General features: G+C 39.2%; 3 protein-coding genes across 4 annotated transcripts in view; 2 read left to right on the top strand and 1 right to left on the bottom strand.

The window, feature by feature from the left end:
• LOC128743666 (exocyst complex component 4-like) overlaps positions 1 to 5030 on the bottom strand; it is a 129630-nt gene extending 124600 nt beyond the window's left edge. Inside the window, exon 1 of the mRNA XM_053840285.1 lies at positions 4845 to 5030. The gene's annotated coding sequence lies outside the window, so the exon portion shown is untranslated. The remainder of the gene's footprint in view (positions 1 to 4844) is intronic.
• Positions 5031 to 10503: 5473 nt separating this feature from the next.
• On the top strand, positions 10504 to 11683 carry LOC128743078 (uncharacterized). The gene is made up of 3 exons (XM_053839597.1): positions 10504 to 11095; positions 11156 to 11261; positions 11321 to 11683. Exons 1-3 carry the CDS (start codon positions 10517 to 10519, stop codon positions 11398 to 11400), a joined length of 765 nt encoding a protein of 254 aa, XP_053695572.1. The 5' UTR covers positions 10504 to 10516; the 3' UTR covers positions 11401 to 11683.
• Positions 11684 to 12455: 772 nt separating this feature from the next.
• On the top strand, positions 12456 to 19174 carry LOC128741938 (protein jagunal). Of its 2 annotated transcripts, none has more exons than XM_053838071.1 (3): positions 12456 to 12697; positions 17779 to 18151; positions 18284 to 19174. In XM_053838071.1, the coding sequence occupies exons 1-3, from the start codon at positions 12609 to 12611 to the stop codon at positions 18413 to 18415; spliced, it is 594 nt and encodes a 197-aa protein (XP_053694046.1). In that variant the 5' UTR covers positions 12456 to 12608; the 3' UTR covers positions 18416 to 19174. The 2 variants fall into 2 exon arrangements, with proteins under 2 accessions (XP_053694046.1, XP_053694045.1); XM_053838070.1 differs by having other exon boundaries at positions 17779 to 18157.
• Positions 19175 to 19723: the final 549 nt, after the last annotated feature.

Genomic DNA, 19723 nt, shown 5'->3' with positions numbered 1-19723 from the left:
CAGATTTATTGATGCTATGATTAAGAATATTCTTTTAGCTCACAAACAAATATTCAGCTAAACCAGTGATAGTCAAGCTGTGGCCCTTCGGGATAATTCGTGCGGCCCGCAGGACTGATTTGAGGGACGGTGGACTTATGAGTAAATGACACAGGGGTCACTCAGGTTAGTTCTAATGCCTCGTGCATGTTGTGGATCTGAATACTCTCCGGCCCAAATCTTTCCTAAATTCCTTCCCGGTGGTGATTACTAAATGGTTTTCGCTTCCGCATATTTTAGCCTGTTGCAGAAAGAAAGTTCAATTGGTTTTCATGTCTCAGAAAGCACCTAAAATGATTTGGCTAGAAATTGCAGTTGTCTGACTGAAAATATTAATTTTGGTAAAACAACTAGTTTTCAGCCAAATTTTGTTCGCGCATTGGTTTTATTCACCTATCATACCAATATGCACGATAAAATTTAATGCGCATATGCTGAACAACTAGGGAGACTGCTGAAAATTTATTATTTATTGTATCGAATATTTTATTGTGATCGCTACAAACCAAATCGAAGAGGACCATCTGACAGTAAAACTTTAACTTCAAGTTAACAAATGAATCGTTTGTTTGAGAAACTCCACAAACGCCATTTTTACGAAAGTTGACTTTTTAACAGTTTTCGAATCTTTGAGGATATCTACACCTTCCCTCAAAATTCCAGACAAAGTTAGTTCCACGAACCCCTTTTAATTGGGGTTGCAAATATCCGTTTGCTTGAGAAACCCCAAATATCCATGTTTCCGATAATTACCTAGAGCGGCGCTGCGATAGGTACAAAATTATCATTCAATATTTACATGCAATGTTGTAAGCAGTATTCGCAACACAATTCAATAGTATAAAAATGTCTTCGGAATCGAAAAATTACGACTTGGACACAGTCAAAAAGAAGAAACATAGTGTTCGGTGGACTACAGAATACAAGGCGAAAGTTATTAAGTTAAACCATAAACTAAAAGAACGGCGTATGAAATCGACAAAAAAAGGATGTTCTAGCTGAAAAAGTGAGAACTGATTGCAAATGTAGATGAGCTTGGATTAGTTGGTCGACAAGATAAACGTAAATAAACCATTCTTGTAATCTAGATACAGTAAAAACTGTAGCAATCTCGTTCCGGAAATCGACAGACTAAACTATCCATGCGTTTCTCACAAAAGCAGTAACCCACCATTTACTATACAATGTTAATAATAGCACAATATATCAATAAAAGGTTTAATTTTCTATTTATCTTTTTTGTTAACTCGTTGCTTTTTCTAATGCGAGTAATCCGTCGAGCACACCCGAGTAACTGTAAAATCAATAGTTTATCCGTTCGAAGTATTAAAGGTGCTGTTCATGTATCTCCATTTCATTTTGGTATAACGTAAGTTGAGAACAAACCCTTATTCTCAGATTCTGCTCCATAATCATAGTACGGTTGTTATCCAAGATTTAAAATTTCTGGTTATAATATCTTTAATTTACTGCTAGCAAAGTATCAAGGTATTCTATTCGATGTGAATTCGTGTTACTCTTGTCCATTTATGCAATTCAAAAACCGCCGTTATTCCATTTACCTTTTATTTTTCAATAGGTAAATGCAAACTATGATAAAAATTTCGGTTTGAAATTACAAAACTTTTTGTGAAACTTATATTAATCTACTTTAAAATTTTTAATAAATAATATTTAGCGCCCCTCCCCTCTTCTTCTTCTTAGCGGTACGTACTAAATTAACATCCCCAGTGCTGTATGGTAGCAAATAACATACTATGAACATGGATAGATCACAAGTTTGAATAAAAACGGCCTAAAATTACTTAAGTGCACCGTCAATTTCTCGTTTGTTTGAGAAACCCCAAATATCCATCAACTTTAAAGCCTTGTAAATTTAGCTAGAATCATTATTTTGATAAAAAGATAAGTCTACATAATGTATTTTAGATACTATCATAGAACCTCATACCAAAAAATATAAGGATTGGTTCAAAATTTTGAGAAAATCAGTTTTTTGTTGTTTGCCAACAATAGTGTTGAGTGGACTTGTGGGGTTTCTCAAACAAACGATTCAAATCTATTTGCTTCTTAGCTTAGCGAAAAGCTTCATTAAATTACGGCGGTAGCTGTCAAGCAGCGAAAAACATAATCGGTTATATTGCTGCTTTCATCAGAGCGTGATAAGACAACTTGAGCTTATAACCTGATTCTTGTACTGCATTGTTAAAAGTCTAACGGGTGGCAACTAAAATTTTGGAATTTTTTTCTCAAACTGTCAAAAAAAGACAAAGATACATTAAGAAGATCTGATTTAGCGAAATTAAAGATACATTATCCATTGTTGAAAAAAAATTAGTGAACATTTTAAAACGCTCCGTAATAGGCTGTTCAGCGAAGCTTCCGTTTAATATCGGAACAGGAGCGTTGTACGGCCGTCCTGTCAACTTTGCGAATGCATCTCTTGATTCTACCAACCAGCTGTCTGCAATTCGTGGCTCTCCAGTTAATTTTTTACACCAAGCAACTCAATATCCCGAAGATTAGGCGCACTGAGACAGATTTGTCGAGTCGTGGTTTTTGAGTACAAATAGAATCGAATGGGTATTCAGGAACGATTGTGTTTTATGGCGTTATGCGATGATGCTCTATCCGGCCAAAACACGTATTGTCCATCTGCATGATGTTTTCGTAGAAACGGGATCAAAATTTTCTTCAAACATTCGTCTGGTGCACATCTATTGATAGCCAAACCAGAGAGAGAGAGAGAGCTAACACATACATACTCTCATTTCTCTCTGAGCTCGTTTGTTGTTGAGTATAGGGGCCGCGAAAAAATTCCCAAATTTTAGTTGACACCCGTTAGTTTATCGGCTTTTGGTAATTGATTTGGTGAACTCGATGTACATCAAAAAAGTTTTCTAAAGAAAGTTTATCAAAGTTTTATTATATAACTCGATTGGTAAGACCAATTCTTACAAAAAATCGCAGATATACTTAGAGCGTTTAAAACTCCGATACCTCGTTTGATATTAAAATAATTGACACCAGATAAATTATCTTTATTAAAATCGTTATAAATTATTGCAAAATTTTACTGTCATATCAGACGACCAATTAAAAAACAATTTAATGGTGCTCCGTACAGCTATATTACTTTTTAAACAAGACTAAACACGCACAATTCATTTTGGCCATTTTTGAGAAACAGTCGACCAGTCAAAACCTAGTCAAATTACATTTTTAAGCATAACTTTTGAACTACTTGTTTTATTTTAATGTAGCTTTGGGAAAAAACTTGACTACAATAGAACCTTCTATTTGGTATTAAAATTATTGAAATCGGTCGAGCGATTTCGGAGAAAATCTTGTCATGTTTTTTCACAAGTTTGCTTATAACTTTTAATCTTTACGTCGGACTACAAAAAAAGATTAATAGTGATAACATCTGAATAATAACACCTATAGAGTCATCTTCGAGAAATAGACGACAAAAAACATCATCATGTCTCCCAAGCAAACGTTGCTCGGTTCATCAAATCTTTTCGATTGGCATGCGTGACTCAGCCAAAGCCCTCGAACGTTCTGGGAATACACTCCACATTGATAATGCCGTAAATAATGGCTTCGTTTGTTAAACAGTAATAAAAACTATCGTGTTCCAAAGAACTAATAATCCAGAAACAGTTACCAATCATAAAATGTATAGTAAATGTATAAGTATAGCACTTTCCCGGAAATCTCACCTTCATGAAACGTCCATCTCCATCGGGAAACCATTATACTCACCGTATTCGATTCATCTTGAAATAGCTTCTTTGGAACCATTTCCTACACAATGGTGTCACAAATACGCTTACTATTTAGAATTCGACATTGTGGTACACATGATTTGACTCTGAAATATTATCTTTCTTTTATCCCAGAAAAAAGGTTTATGTCAAAATCAAAACAAAATACCCGCACCAGTTCTTAAAGAAAACAAGTTTGACGACAAAAACAGCTGACAACAACAGCTGAATTAAATTATTATTCCCCTCACGATTAACGCTAGCTTCATTTTGATCGCGACTATCGCGTTATACAAAAACTCTTCTCCTGGACACAGTACCTAACTATTTCGGATATACATAGAGTGACGAAACCTACGGGATATAATTTCTGAAAAACACACACCTGCCCCTCTGCTATCGAAGATTGCACGAAAGGTCATCTGAAACATGTTTCTCACGAACAGAAATGTCATCAGTCAGTAAAATGTATCACACAACTTTCGGTACCGAACAACCGACAGAAAAAAAACAAATGGATTGTGAGGGAAATGAACAGTTAAAAATAAAATGTCGCTGAGAATTTCCCTCCCAACGTGATCGTTCGGCAATCGATGGACCTTAAAAACATCGACATTGTTGGCCCGGTTGGTTCGGATTTCTACTCCCCCCAAAGAAATATCCATCCAGTCTGTCTAGTGTATCTCATATTCTAATAACTCGAGTGGATGTCAGTTTCGTTCATTTCTACGATTGATTAAATTGGATTTCTTTGCCTTTTTGGCTGAGTAATTGAACTATTGCGTGTCGAATGTTGGCTGAGAGACGAGTGATTGTCGTACGCTCCGCAGGATCACCCCCATAAGCTGATCGTGCTTACGATCTACGACTGCAGATGTGCACTGCTAGTATTTTATGGCAATCAATTGATACGTCGATCGAAGGCTATATTTAGACCGTTTGGAGCACTTGTTTGACCGCAGCTAATCGATTGCACTCAATTTATTCACGAGGCGAAGTTCAAAGTCACCATCCTTCAAAGACTCGGTTACTCACTACGTAGAAAACGTGATCGCGGCACGCTTCCAAAGTTACGCCTAATTCAAACAAAAACCAACTTTATTCCGTTTCAGGTCAAGTAAACACTCGTGCGGCGTAGAATTTTTTCACCGAAGATAAACGCCACTGTGGACAAATATCGAAACCCGACTAAACGATCAAAACGTGAATCGGAAGACTTGGAAAGCGCGAGATGCCTGTGCCTGGTTACCGATTAGATTACACAAATCAAACTGACTTCGCTTAGGCGGTGAAAACGGTTCGGAACCTCACGCCCGTTCTGTTGATGTTTTCGTTCCATCCCTGTTCCGTGCAGCGTACCAAGCTCGAGTGTTGTTTTCCATTTCGTTTACTCATGAATACTCGCGCCGCCGATGATTTCGGCGCTGCCGGGCGGCGGCTTACTAATTTCCGCGCGCGCACTCCCTGCTCCCATCATCACCCCCACCGCCACCCCATATGGTGAAGAGGATTGCGCTCGACCGCGCCCTCCATCTAGAGCACGATCACGTTCAGGTGCGGAAAATTGTCGCGCAGTTAACTCTAATTTCGACCGGTACAAACTACGCACTATCCAAATAAATTTCAACCGCAATCATCGATAATTTTTTTGTTTTTACTGTAATGTAAATCTGGCATTGACAATATACCTACCTATTATGTGTCGCAATGACGAATTTGTTTTTATCTGAGGTCGTCTGTTTGCTTTATCAACTAGGACAAAATCGAATATTATCTATTACATTGAATTCGATAAGAAAATTTAAATTTAGATTTGAACGGAATTCTGTCACGTTTAATTTTTTCACGTTTTAATTTGTTCATTTGACTTTTTTTTCTGTTCGTGGAGGGCTTTAAGGCATCAAGCATGGCTTACATGTTTCAATGCTGGAATTTGTCATGGTAGTTGATAATTGAACAGTTAAGATATATGATAAGCATAGAAACAGGATACCGCCCATGTGCTGCTACTCAGTTGCGGGTTGGATAGAATGTTAGTCTAATACTTGTTGCTACTAAAGGCCAAGGAATTCTCTGCATCTTCATAAGCATTTCGGAAAAAGAATTTTTGTTAGTACACGGGAACCCATTTTAATGGATGATGTGCTCTTAGAAAGAAAACGTAAAAGTGCTCTCCAATTAGTGGATTCTCCCACAAAACTTTTGAACTTAAAATTTAGTTAACCTTGAAGACAATATAAAAATTACATACATTTTATTATACATGTTCACCTGCCGCTGCCAGTATCACAATATATTTATATGAATAAAATATTCGTCAGCCAATCCCGTCGGCAAAATTCATATGCATGGAATATTTCATTTTCTTCCCCTACATGAACCGAAAATAAAAAGTGTGGGTGCCGACGATGGTTGGTACGTTACGTTCACCCGTAAATTCAGGCCAACCGAAGCTCGCCCAAGCAACCGACCCGCTCAGATCGATTCTATCTGATCTGCCAGCCTGTTTCTCGAGTCCACGCAGCCAGCCAGCTAGCCAGCCAACAGCGATATGTTTTATTTTTGAGCACTTCTACACGAATGCGAGCATCATAAACACAAGTTCTTCTTCTGCTATTTCGTCTCTGTTGCATGCGTAGTAAATACTATGTATATGTTGGATACTAGCAGGAGGAAAGTTACTCTGGATACGAGCGGGAGATATGTTTTTGTTTTCCCGCCCAAGCAGAGAAAGATATCTACTATGTATATACCAAAATTGCTTACAGCAGCATAGACGATGGGCGCCCATTAGTCACACAGACCGTACTAGCATCATCGTGATGGGGCTAATGTAGAGCGATTCAATATCGACTTCTGAGAAACATAAATTATGCTCAATACGATCTTTGTAACATTTCCTCTGATGAATCTATTGAACCCTAGGAAGCTAGAAATACTAAAATAAGATATTGAGAACCTTTACGACATATTTGGTGGAAGCACCCCTTTGTGCTTTATGACGAGCTTGAGACGTTTCTCAAAGGAATCCCACGCGGCACGCACCTCATCCATGGGCATCTCGTCACAGATTTTAGAAATGAGCTTCTTAGAGGGAAGTTGGGAGGCCACAAATTCTTATCGAGAAAATCAGTAAAATTTTCCCGTCCCGACACCACGCTTGGACGATTCGCCGTGTGGGCCGGTACGCCGTCCTGTTGAAAGACGTAATGATCTTTCCCGTAGAGGTCACGAAGTACCGGGACCACAACCTTCTCCAGAACCTCGGTCTTATGGTACGCGGCGTTGGTTTTCACATTTTTCTCGATAAACACCAGTGGAAGCTTCCCACGCTTGGAAACGGCCCCCAAACCCTCTGGAATTGCGGGATGTTTATGTGGGACGGGGGGTGCTGGCCAACATCGGCGCCCCCAGCCGATCATTTAGGACAGCGGTTCCCAAATGGGGGTTCGCGAACCCCCAGGGGTTCGCCAAAACTTTAGTTCGCTGCAGAATAGTATAGGGAAATCCGTCAGGGGGTACGCGAACCGAAAAAAGGTTGGGAACCGCTGATTTAGGATATTGTGCGGCTGTTGCAAGAGGAAGAGTTTCTCATCAGAAAACACGAACTCCTGACCAGCCGGCCGCGAAAGTATCAGTTTTGCTCAGTTCAGCCTCTTCTTCATTGTAGCCTCCGTTACCCCGTGAACCTTGCGTTTCTTGTACGGCTTACATTCCAGGTCCCTCGCCATGATGGTGTGGGCAGTCTCGATCGACACATCCAGGTCAACAGCGGTCTTCCGGATCGAGCGGTTCATTTTTCGACGAACCCGCTCCTTGATGGCTACTGACGTCCTCGCCGAACGAGACCGCCCGGATCTAGCACGATCTTTGGCCGAGCCCGTCTCTCGGCACCGACGGATATTGTTATAGATGAAATTCCACTTCACTCTGTGGGATTTCAACCGCCGAAATATGTCGCCGGGTCGCTCACCTCTCGCAAACAACTTTACTAAGACGTTGCGGCATTCCTTCATCGCGCGCGGTAAACAAATAACAAATGACATCAAGTCGACACCTTGTGCGTCGGTTAGCCTATATATAAGGCTAAAGCTGACACCAATACCAATACACATAATGCACATGATGCGCACTTACACAACGATGAAAAGTTGAGTTCGAACTTATTGAACACCCTGTATAAAGTTTTCACACAACTCAATTGGGTGCATTTGATCAACTAGAAAAATTCTTCCACTCCTCTCTTTCAAAATACAGAAATGGTTCTGTTTGTCATATCCACTCATAGTCCCAGCTGTATGTATAAATGTAACATTATAAATAACATTATGGTTAACATCGATTGTAAATGTATAATATATAAATAATATTTTAATGAACCACTCTAGTGATAAAATACGAACATGTATTTAGCTATATTTTGTCATTATTTGTTAATATCATATAGCCTATTTTCAATGCTAGACAGTAGAAGAAGACATAACTTCATTATAGACTAAAAAGACAGATGTAATACTAAGACATTTCCTTCAGTTTTGGACTTAAATTCATTCGAATTGCTCATTTCCAGACCTAAAAGATTTTTCTTAAGTTGATCTGCACTGGCAGAACATATGTTTTGTGTAGACAGGATTTGTTTGGCATGCGACCAAAAAAAATGCATCATCAATGTTTTAGCTCATTCGCGATCGTTAGTGTTTCGGCCATAACTGAGGAACGAAAAATACAGTACCATCCCGCTAATCCGACGAAACGAAGACTAAATTGTCAGAATATAATCTTCGATAATCCGACAATCAAACTTATGTCAATGCAAAGTGTCAGTGCGCACGTGCCTAGATATAAACAAAAGGTGAGGTAACCAACCTTTCGGAAAAACGGAGTAATCGTAGGATGGGGAATCTATTATTACATAAATAACACAAAAATACCAGCCGATTAGTTTGAAACGTGCGGACTTTCGTGCGCAACTAGATTTAAAATCAAAGTTGAAATTAGACTTGAAATCGAACCCGATATATGGCATTTAATTAGACTTGAAATTGAATTAAATTGGGCATGAACCTTCACTTCAAATTGAAATTGAATTTCAATTGAAAATCGTTTGAATTAAAATTCAAACTAGAAATTATTGGATTTAAAATTAGATTTAAATTTGGATTAACTAGGACTGGCAGTTTTACTTGGAATTATACTTGGAAATCAGACTTAAAGCATAATTTCAAGTTTCATTTAATTTATTTTAATTGTCTCAAATTGGACTTGTAAACTTTGAATTTTTATTTAAATTTAAAGCTGAAACTTGAATTAAAATTTGATTTAAATATCGAAATAGACATTAAATTAGACTTGAATTTGGACTAATTTGATATTGTAATAAGGGATGTGAAAACTATCATTAACTACTGATAGTTATCAGTAAGCAATAATATCACTAAGTATCAGTAAGGTTGCGCTGTTATTGATATTTACTGATACAGTTGCGTTGTCCCATTAGATAAATTAGTTAAATTAAACTTATTGGTCGGTTGTTGCGTACGATAAACATGGATGACACAATATATCGTCGTCATCTACAGTAGCCTAAAGCCGGGCTAGCTCGTGCTGATTCAAGCAGTCGTCTCCATTTGACTCTAACTTGGGCCACTCGTAGTCAATTTTCCAGTTGTTTCAAAACCCACAAATCACTTTCGACCTGGTCGAGCCATCTTGCACGTTAAGCCCCCTGTTCCTGGTGCCGGTGGGGTTGTTGAAGACAACTGTTCTCGTTGCACTGTCGTCCGGCATCCTTACGACGTGTCCGGCCCACCGTAGCCTACTGACTTCCACCAAATGTACGGTGGGATTCTCTCCAAACAATGCCTGTAGCTCGTGATTCATAGGTCTCTGTCACTCTTCGCTTTCAATTTGTACTCCAACAAATATCCGCAGTACCTTTCGTTCGAACACGGCAAGGGCGCGTATATCCTTCGTGAGCAACCTCATGACTTCAAGTCCATAAGGAACTATTGACCTAATAAAAGTTTTGTGCATTGTCAGCTTAATACGGTAGCGTATGCTTCTTGATCGTAGCGTTTTGTGAAGGGCAAAGTAGGTTCGATTTCGGTACTTTCCAGGTGAGGGCTGTGTCCGATTATTATGCTAATATTAAAGAGTAGACATTTAATTCGTAATCTACACATTCGGGCATTGATCGGCCACCACCCGATCATTTGCGGCTCTTCACTACTTCAGAAAGCGCATGGATACTTTCGAGGATATTTAGAGACCGGCAGTTCCATGTTCCGTGTTTCTAATCGATAGTCCGTTTTCGTCGCGAGGGTCTTTGTGGACTGTTCCGATTGTTTTTTCAATTTGATGTATTTGGTAAAATTTGCCAAAAATATATTTTAGTGATCTACCATGATCATGATCTATAGTATTGCATTTTACAAAATTATGAATTAGTGTATTTTTTCAACTAAAATCAAAATTATGTATACTCATAATTTTATAAATTAGTCTCCACGTCTTTAAACAGTTGATGACATGAGCCATTCTACCCCACTGATGCGTTTTACACAATTCTCCCCTATTTGGTCTAATTCATACCAACACGTGCCAGTTTAAAAATAATTGCTTTTCTATGTTTAAAATGAGAAGTCTCACATCAATATTCATCAACTACACTCAGTCTTATCAGTTAGCTGACACAATCAACTGCCAATATGATGAAGCGTAAATTCGCAGAGTTCAATCCAACAGTTTGCTACAACAAACCCGCCGCGGCCATCGTTTCTTCGGAATGGTGTGAAGCTAAACGATCGACAGCCCTAGCCGGTACACTGTGCCAGAGTTTTGAAGTACCGAGGAAATCCGCTAGAACATGGAAAGTGCTGACCGGTGAGCTTTGTCGAATTTCGCTTTGCGAAGGTGCTCAAGTAGGTGATTTAAACCTATGGAATCTTCAAAACCCTCGCGAGCACTTTTATTCTGGAAAGACGCGCCAGCTGCATGCATCGCACCTGAGACCGTGCGATCGACTTTGGAGCTGTTTGCCCTATTTGCGTCCGATGGCAACTTTCGTGTGGGATTCACTGGCTGACTATGGAATCGATAAAGACGGCGGTGCACTGCACGACGTAATAGGGACGCGGTGCGATGATTATACGTACAAGTTGATTACGGGGAAGGAACGTTTCGGTAGTTGTCATAGTTACCTTCGTGAAGCTATCAAGGAACACGGACTGGATGAATCTTATATTCACGATGTTTGGAACATATTTATGTGCACGGGATTCACTAGGGTAACAAACACCTGAAATTTGTTTAAATGAAAATTGAGTAACTGAACACTTACTTTTTAGGACACCCAACAGTACTTTTGTAAGCCAACTCCAGCACGGAAAGGCGACTACATTGAATTCATAGCGGATATGGATCTCCTGGTGGCACTCAGCGCTTGTCCTCAAGGCAACTTTCCTTTAATTACTTGACAAAGATAAGCCGGTTAAATTGATTATAATTTGCAGGCGACGTCTCCATCCCCGTTGGACAAGAGGTACCGGACAATATGTGCTTTCCCATGAAGGTGGAAGTTTTTCGCGCATGAATGCTATGGATTGGTTTGAATGTGATCCTATAGGGCTCAGTTCCTTAGTGAGTGTAACCGAGCTTAGGCCATTGTATCCCAAAGCATTGCATTGTTTTGGAGTCTCTTCTGTGCGTGTTGTACATCAACGATCTATGTTAATTGAGATTTCCGAAATGAATTCAATATCAATTTGACAGTTTGACTTTCTTAATATTTTTCTTTTGTTTAATTTAAAGTTATTTTATTTTTTGCTAGTTTTATCTCAATGTTATGCCAGTTAGATGTACAGGGATACCTCGATATAAGACAATTTATAATTTCAAAAAGTTGTCTTATATCGAAATTGTTTTATATCGAAACATGATTTTTTCAAGCATTTTTGCATTAGCACTCGCCAATTTTACTCTGTGTTGTGTGTTTACGTTTTACGAACTATTTGTTATTGTATGAGCTATTAGATTTTTACAATTTTTAACATTATTTAGAAATAATGAACATCTTTATGGCGCCGCTTTTGGATTGGAAAATTGGCTCAGGTGTCGTTACCAACTATATCAAAGGAATTTGTCTTATATCGAGGTAAAAATCGTCTTATATCGAATTTCGTCTATATAAATTATAAATTATATAAGCAAATTGGGTGCCGGTTGCTCAAAATTCATCTAATTTCCAGTCAGCCAGCTGGGAATAAGTTATTTAAACTTTCAATTTAAAAATCAACATAGATTACTTGGGTTTGGTTCTCGGTTCACAAAATTGAAACCTTTCAAAAATATTTCAAATAAAGAACTCTCATCAAGAGTATCGGAAAAACCGAATATGGTTTCAAAATTAGCATCTGCAAAATTTTTAAAGAAATAATGAAAATGCAAATCTAAACGACAATTATACAAGTTAGCAAAGACACGCTCGAAATTGCTATAAAAACGGCCAAATTAAACAGGGCGAAATGCGCTCGTGCATTGTGGCACACGTCACGCAGAGTTGCCACGCGCAAGGCGCAACTACTATTGGCTGTCAAAATCTCCCAATCCGTGTGCGAGTTGGCTGCTAGTGTGTACTGTGCCGTGGTCAGTCAGTGATGTTGTGAGTGCGCGAGCAAGTAGTGAAAGTGGTGAAAGATTTTTCCCCCTAGCCTGGATTAGCGCTGTGATTTTCTACTCCAGCGTTCGCTTGCCGCTCGGAACAGGATTTGCTTAATCGACGCACGAATTCGTAACGCAACAATGGCATCGCGCGGCGGACCCATGATCGTCGGAACCGATGGTGCAGATTTCGAGCACAGGCAGCGTGTGGCCGCACATTACCAAATCAGGTTAAATTTTTTTTTCTCAATCGTTTCCTACTACTGGCTGGCCCACGGGCCGTCCGTTCTCGGGTTGGCTCTGGTCACGAAACTTTCATGGTTGTGATAAGTGATAGTTCAAAGCATACAAAACAAGCTTACTCAATAGTGCTATCGATCTAATAAATGCATCAATCCATTCAAAATTGAACGCTTGATTTGCTCGCATAAAAATAGACCTCCGAGGCTCATGGAAGTTGAAAGGAAGATATTTTTGCATAGGTCTAGCTGAAGGTGACAGTATTATTGTTACGTTTCAATGTGTCATTTATACAGCTATACGATACTGTTCACGATTTATAGCAAGGGAGTCGGCCTGTCAGATGTGCTATAAATTTTCGCCCGTATTATCAGCCACCTCCAAATGGCTATGTATTGGTTGCCGGTTCCGAACGTTTGGCTGTGAGTTTTGTTTTGATACTTGTTTCGAGAGCGCGCATTTGGATGCAGCTGTGTTTGTTTTGGTTCTTTGGGCTGCCAATAAACAAACCAGCCAGAACTACACGTGTTGTATTGCAGCCTGTGATACACTGCTGGAAGTAAATAGGTCATTTTTTTAGTTTTAAAATAGATACTAAGCATCTGCCAACTTTCATGTAAATTTAAAGCTATATTCTAATTACTTCCTTGCTTTGAATAGCATTGATTCGACGTTTGGCAGCAGTTCGGATATAAAACGTATATATTAAATTTCATGAAATTCGGTCCCAGCTTGCAGTTTCGATAATATGTGGCCAAATCTAAGATGGGCGCCAATTAAATCTACAGTTTATTCGAAAGCCTCCTTTCTCTTGGCAAAACTGTATCGTTTGTTATTTATTTCATAGAAAATTATAAAATGTATTGCTTGTGCGGATTGCTAAGAATCCAACTTCTACCGAGACCTAATCAGGACCACGTTTGGTAGACGTTTGCTATAAACCCTCGCATAAGAAAACCTATTGGACGAATCTGGCCCGTGACAGCCAATATTGCGCAAAAAGGAAACAAAACAGCATTAACATAATATTACATTCTTTCTATACAATCAAAACTATTATGTACATTGTATATATGTTTACTATAAAACCAAGAGTTTTCACTTCCTATAGAAAACAAATGCAAAAGCGGTTAGTATTTCACCATATTTTTAGTGGGCTAGACACAAAATCGTGGAATGCTTCACCCCTGCTCTATTTCTTTCTCTCCAGTGAACTTTACCTACCCAAAAACTTCTAAAAAATCAAATCTAGTAAATAAAATAGTGACAATGACAATAATAAAATAGACTTATTGTGTATCTTTTGTGCTTGGAAAGTAAAAAAATCAGAGAACAAGGCTTCAAAGATTTCAACTAAATTTTCAAAAGCGAGAAAAATCAATTTACTTTTCACCAAGCGCGCGTTCTTCTGCAGCAACACCTACACTGACCGAAAAGTAACTTATTTTCCAACTATCCAATGCTGTTCCGTTCCGTCCTAACATGTTTTGTCCTGTTTCCTGAGCTATTTGTGTCATACCGCATTTATTACTGCACAATAGTTAGACAATTTACCATGGATCCCCGTTCGTTTGGCCGTTTTAATTTTATTATTTTTTAATTTGAGCCCCGCCAGTTTGTACGACGAGGAAATTAAAAATGTCCAAATGTCATAATCAACATAACATCATTTGCTTATAAAGACAATGCACATAAACCTTGATTGATTTGTACTGATATAGCTCAATCTGTTTCACATTCCGTTTTCCCAACGATTCTGATAGAAATTCGATCGGAGTTTGAAATATTCGCTGCTTGCAACTGCCAACTAAATCAAACTACAGAAACAATAACAAACAACAGGGCGGCAAGTTTATACAAGTTTCAGCACAACCGGCAACCCTAACCTAGTTGTTCAAATTAAAAACTACCCCGTTAGATTGCATGACGCATTGTTCAAATTAACGGGGGTCTCCGGAACAGTTATGTTGCTAGTGCTTGGGAAGTTTTATTTACTATTTGATGGGGCTTTCAACCGTTGGTTGGTTCACCCCAAGCTTAGGAAGTTTAAAAATCGTGGAGAAAGTGACTAAAGAAGATTTCAATTAAAAGTTCAAAAGCGATAAAAAACTAATTCACTTTCATGAAGCGCCCGTTTGTCTGCAGCTGCACTGAGATGATCAAACATATCCGGAGTGATTCGCGATTAGGGCACAACTAGCAAAATGTAAACAATGAGGAATATCACTATGATAATTTGCAAGTACATTTTCAAGTCGTAATTTAAATAAAAGTGACAAAAATCGAGTCTAAAAACATAAATTGGTGTAGAATAAGGCAATCTTATAATTTGACAGCAATACTGCACTAAATCTGTGCATTCAAGCTCAAAATCTAAGTCTTCTAGTTGAACCCCTTGAAATAAGCCTCAAAGCATTTTGACAATGAAATTCGCCCAGCACTGTTTCGCCTTGCTTTGATTTTTTTATTTGGTTTCGCCTGTTTACATGCGCCTGTGTTTTGAAAACAACGCAGTTTCGCTCTTCACTATCGCCTGTTTACACAACGATTTGCAAATAAGCCTGTTACTTCATCACAATGAAAGGGGCTAAACTGCAAATTGTCTTTAGGTTTGACTAACCACTGCTATCGCTCCTCACTAAAAACTTGTTTTAAATAATTCTATCGATTAAAACAGTAGAAAGGATTCTTGCCGTGGATATTATCAGTCATTTTAAGACGGATGGTGCAATAAAACGATTTGTTTACAGTCTGCTAGTTGCGCCGGAATCGCAAATCACTCCGGATATGTCTGTGCTAGTGAAACGTCTCGTTTTCTTAGAAAATACCATGTACCCCCGCTGGAATGACCTTCCTTAATTTGAACATTTTTAATCTGAACCCCGTTGGTATGAATGCGTTCACATTAAAAACTGATCAAGCGTCATTCACAATTGACGGTTAAGTTGACCGGACAAATTGAAAAAAAAGCAAAAAAAAACTTAATACGTTTCCTCTTGCTCAGCAGCTTTGGCAATATAGCTCATACGCAACTTATTTCTCTCCAGCACTCAAAATAGACTATTTTAGTCTAGATTTGAGTTGATACTGTCGAGCCAATTTCCACTTCTACAATCTGGATGTTCAGAATTCGAGCATATTCGACATGTTTTCAAAACGTTTGTTTTCGTCAAATCAAAACAACAGGGTGCGCGCCTTGCGCGTATGTGAAAGTGAATAGAGTTACCAAATATTCAGATTAAAAATGAATTCGCCTTATCTGAACGAGGTGTATTTCATATTAGCGGGGGCTGAGTGTATAATGAAATACATTCATTTTTGGAGTTGATGCATAGATGCAAAAAATAATGTTACAAATGTTACAAATGAGAATCACGTACCGTATGATTTAACAAAATCATATGCGATGAGCAAGACTCGCTTATAAGTACTATTTTAGAGGCGATATACGCACTGAGGAATAGGTATATACTAATATAAGTATTTCTATACGATAAGATCCGATTAAGCTCGACCAGCTTCATACAAATATACAACTTTGGGCTGAAAATCGTATGCTTGTCAGCTACTATCAGTATAAACAATGGAATGTCAACTTATGCGCGCTTTATTAGGCTTTATTTACGATTTAGAATTTGTTAAGAGATATTTAAGATAATTTTCGTACATTGATATACGAGTTGGTGTTGACTGGGGAGGGGAGCTGCCGTCTTCAAATCTCCTCGAACACCAACTGAACGTGCATCGTTCTCGACAGCGCACATCCATCGGCAGGACTCACCCCGAGGTCTACGGCATCTTGCAGATTCTCTGCTGAAAATAGCTTTGGCTACTCTTTCGTCGGGCACTCTGACCACGTACCCAACCCGCCGCAGCTTACCACAATGTACTACCTTTAATATATCAGCATGTTTCCATACTTGACATAGCTGATGGTTCATGCGTCTGCGGCACGCTTAATTTTCCGTTTTGTCACCAAGTGCAGATCACAGAAATTTACGGTTAAAAACTCCAAGCATTCATCGATCTGCTTCCTTTCCATAATGAGCCACCGGGAGAATTAGTGTTCTGTAGAGTGCCAGCTTTGTTCGAATTTGCAAACTACGGGATTTCTGATAGTGGGTTCCAATCTCGCTGCCCTACGGTTTATTCCGATGATATCGCCGTCATCCGCAAAATCAAGAAACATGTACGATTTCGTGATGATAATCCTGTTTCTTTCCACGTTCGCTCTTAGTATTGCATCTTCTGAGGTAATATTGAATAGCAGCTTAGAGAGTGCATCCCCTTACTTCAGTACATCCAACGTCGCGGAAGCGGCTGAGTTCTAACCCACTATTCTAACGCATAATTTTGGCCCATCCAGCGTCGCATGAGTCAGTTTAACTAGTTTCGCCGGAAAACCATGTTCTAGCATTATCTGTCACAGCTCATTTCGTTTGACAGAATCGTACGCCGCCTTGTAGTTCACAAACAGATGATGAATCTGTAAATTGTACTCCCAAAGCTTGTCTATTAACCAAGACAGGGTTAGCGTCTGATCCGTCGTGGAGCGACCCTCAGGAAAACCAGCTTGGTACTTGTCAACGAAGGACTCTGCTAATGGTCTTAATTAACAGAACAGGATACGGAGGATAGTGTTTACGCCCGAGTTGATGCCCTTTTTAAAAACTAAGCAAATAAGGCTATCCCACCACAACTCTGGCATTTGGTCTTCCCCCCAGATCCTGACGATTCTCCGGTGGATTCCTTCGAGCAGTCGCTCGCGCTCCGCTTTTAGAAGTTCAGCCGGGATACCGTTCTTCGCAGCAACCTTATCGTTTTTCAGCTCACTGATTGCCTTCTTAACCTTCCCACAATTGGTGGTTTCATCGATATAGCAAAAAGCATTAAAAGTCGATATGTAAACCGCTGAGTGATTAGCGTTTAAAACCTAGCAACCTTTCGTGACACTCGCAATTTTAGATTTTCTGCAGCCAACTAACCAACCGAACGAAATTTCTTAAGTTCCTGCGTAATTACGTTTAAAAAATACTAAAACTAAATTTTTGTTCGACCTCTTTTTTTTCAGCGCACTCAACAAAGCTCGGTTAAAATATTGCATTTTCTTTCACTACCTGCTGTTCTTCATGATGCTAGTCAAGCTGTCCGCCGACATCCTGGATCGTCTCGACATCTTCATTTTGGAAATCGAGGAACTGCAAATTCCACAGCCCCTCTGGTGGGAGTACTTCTGGTGTCTGTCGGTGTTTCTTTCCTTTATCGGTCTGTCGGCGGCCCGCCGCAATCGAATAAACGACATGAAGAAGTATATGGTAGGTATTAGCACGATCGCCTTTGTACCCCTGCTGTACTGCCTCATCTACTATCTGAACGACGTGATGGAGTACATTAACATGGATGAGGATACCGAGCTGGATGACACCGACATTTTCGTCTGGCAGGTAATTGTTAGTACCAATTTGCAAAATTGTCGAAACTGAATCGGATAACACTAATCGGTCGTTGACACTTCTGTTCTTCTAATCCATTGCACTGTTCCTATGTGTTTGTTTGCTCTACTCGCACGAATCTAGGGCTATCCGTACGGACTCTTGTGGTACGGCTTTGTGCTGCTAGCACTCCAGGTGCACTTCTTCTCGCTGTACTTTGCCTGGAATCTAATAAAGGCCTGGAGGTCTCGTGGAACTCTTAAGAAGGGGGAGTAAACCGACATGAAATCATGTTGGACTTAACAACTGCAACCATTTGAAAGACAATATTTCCGACAAATCTACCATATTGCTTACCGGTACCACACGGCCAGCGGCTTAAAACGATGTAACGGCTTCTTCGATTTCACGGACTCAATCTTTTGTGTAGTGCACAGCAGCTGGATTAAAGATAAAATGCAGTAGTTAAGTAATGTTTCCATCGTTGTTATAGAACAGTAATTCGAGTTAACTTAGTGCAACTTAATGTGCATACGTCGCAAATAAAACACTTCGGCCATAACCCAACAGCGTTCTTCTGCAATACTCCACAAAACATGTAGAAAATTCTTAGTGCTACACAGATATGACTTCCCGCTCATCGGAGAAACGTACTATAAAACAATTTAAATACGAACGAATGTAAGGCTGCCACAGACCTTATCTTATAGAGTTTTGATTGTCTCGTAAGTTTTTCATCAGTTTTGTTTACAATTTTTAGTTTTAGAACAAAGCGTTATTTATTACCGGGAAAATTAGACAGCCGCAATTTAAACGACGTAACAGAGAGCTCAAGTTATTTGATATTTACAGACTCCACCGTACGCTGCGAGCGCCGCAGCAAAATCGTTACTTGTACACTTATTTTCGGATCGTTGAAAAGCGCTTTATATAATAAACAGTTGATAATAATGTTGTTGAAAGTGCAGTGACAGCTTTGCACACAAACAGAACCGGACTCTGCCACTCTGCTCACGAATTGAAACACAAGAAAAACAAAGCCTAGAACGCAACGTCTTAGAGACTAAACGGTGTGTGTAAAATTTTTAGTGGTACATTGAAAATATTTTCCAAAAGCAGGAAACAAGGTTAGAGCTTAAAATAAACCAACAAAAAAGAAGAGGAAATTAAAGCCCTATTGATATTTATTGTGAGTAATATTATTCAAACTATTCTTATGAACGTGAAAGAAATTGATTGAAACTTCACAAGAGGGAGGACAAATAAAGTTGTTGCATGTAAATCTGGATACCTGGAAGTATCACTCTGTATGGTTTCGTATAGAACTATAAGAAACATCTAGCTTATACCGTTAGTAAGCATCTTAAAAGAATAATGGAAAGGTCCTTGATAATGTTATATCCATTTTTGCTCTTTCAAGCGTACAGGAACTACCATTATTCCTAGTATTTACAAGATGCATTAGAGAATCGGTCTAGTGGCACCATCTGGACGCGGGTAGACTATCGTCCCAGGTGGGTAAAATCAACCGTTCCTTTGCGCGATTCGGGACCCATCTTCCCCCACCTGCCCTGAAGGTAGATT

Source organism: Sabethes cyaneus, chromosome 3 (assembly GCF_943734655.1).
Source record: "Sabethes cyaneus chromosome 3, idSabCyanKW18_F2, whole genome shotgun sequence".
Classification (NCBI taxonomy): Eukaryota; Metazoa; Arthropoda; class Insecta; order Diptera; family Culicidae; genus Sabethes; species Sabethes cyaneus.
This window is presented reverse-complemented; position numbering and strand designations above follow the sequence as displayed.

What these genes read in the sequence shown, in the direction of transcription:
- LOC128741938 (XM_053838070.1), top strand. Translation starts at nt 12,609, where the DNA reads ATGGCATCGCGCGGCGGACCCATGATCGTCGGAACCGATGGTGCAGAT. An exon ending in GCCGCACATTACCAAATCAG is followed by an intron (nt 12,698 to 17,778) that starts GTTAAATTTTTT and finishes CTTTTTTTTCAG; the next exon opens with CGCACTCAACAAAGCTCGGT. An exon ending in TTTTCGTCTGGCAGGTAATT is followed by an intron (nt 18,158 to 18,283) that starts GTTAGTACCAAT and finishes GCACGAATCTAG; the next exon opens with GGCTATCCGTACGGACTCTT.
- LOC128743078 (XM_053839597.1), top strand. Translation starts at nt 10,517, where the DNA reads ATGATGAAGCGTAAATTCGCAGAGTTCAATCCAACAGTTTGCTACAAC. An exon ending in TGTGCACGGGATTCACTAGG is followed by an intron (nt 11,096 to 11,155) that starts GTAACAAACACC and finishes CTTACTTTTTAG; the next exon opens with GACACCCAACAGTACTTTTG. An exon ending in ACTCAGCGCTTGTCCTCAAG is followed by an intron (nt 11,262 to 11,320) that starts GCAACTTTCCTT and finishes TATAATTTGCAG; the next exon opens with GCGACGTCTCCATCCCCGTT.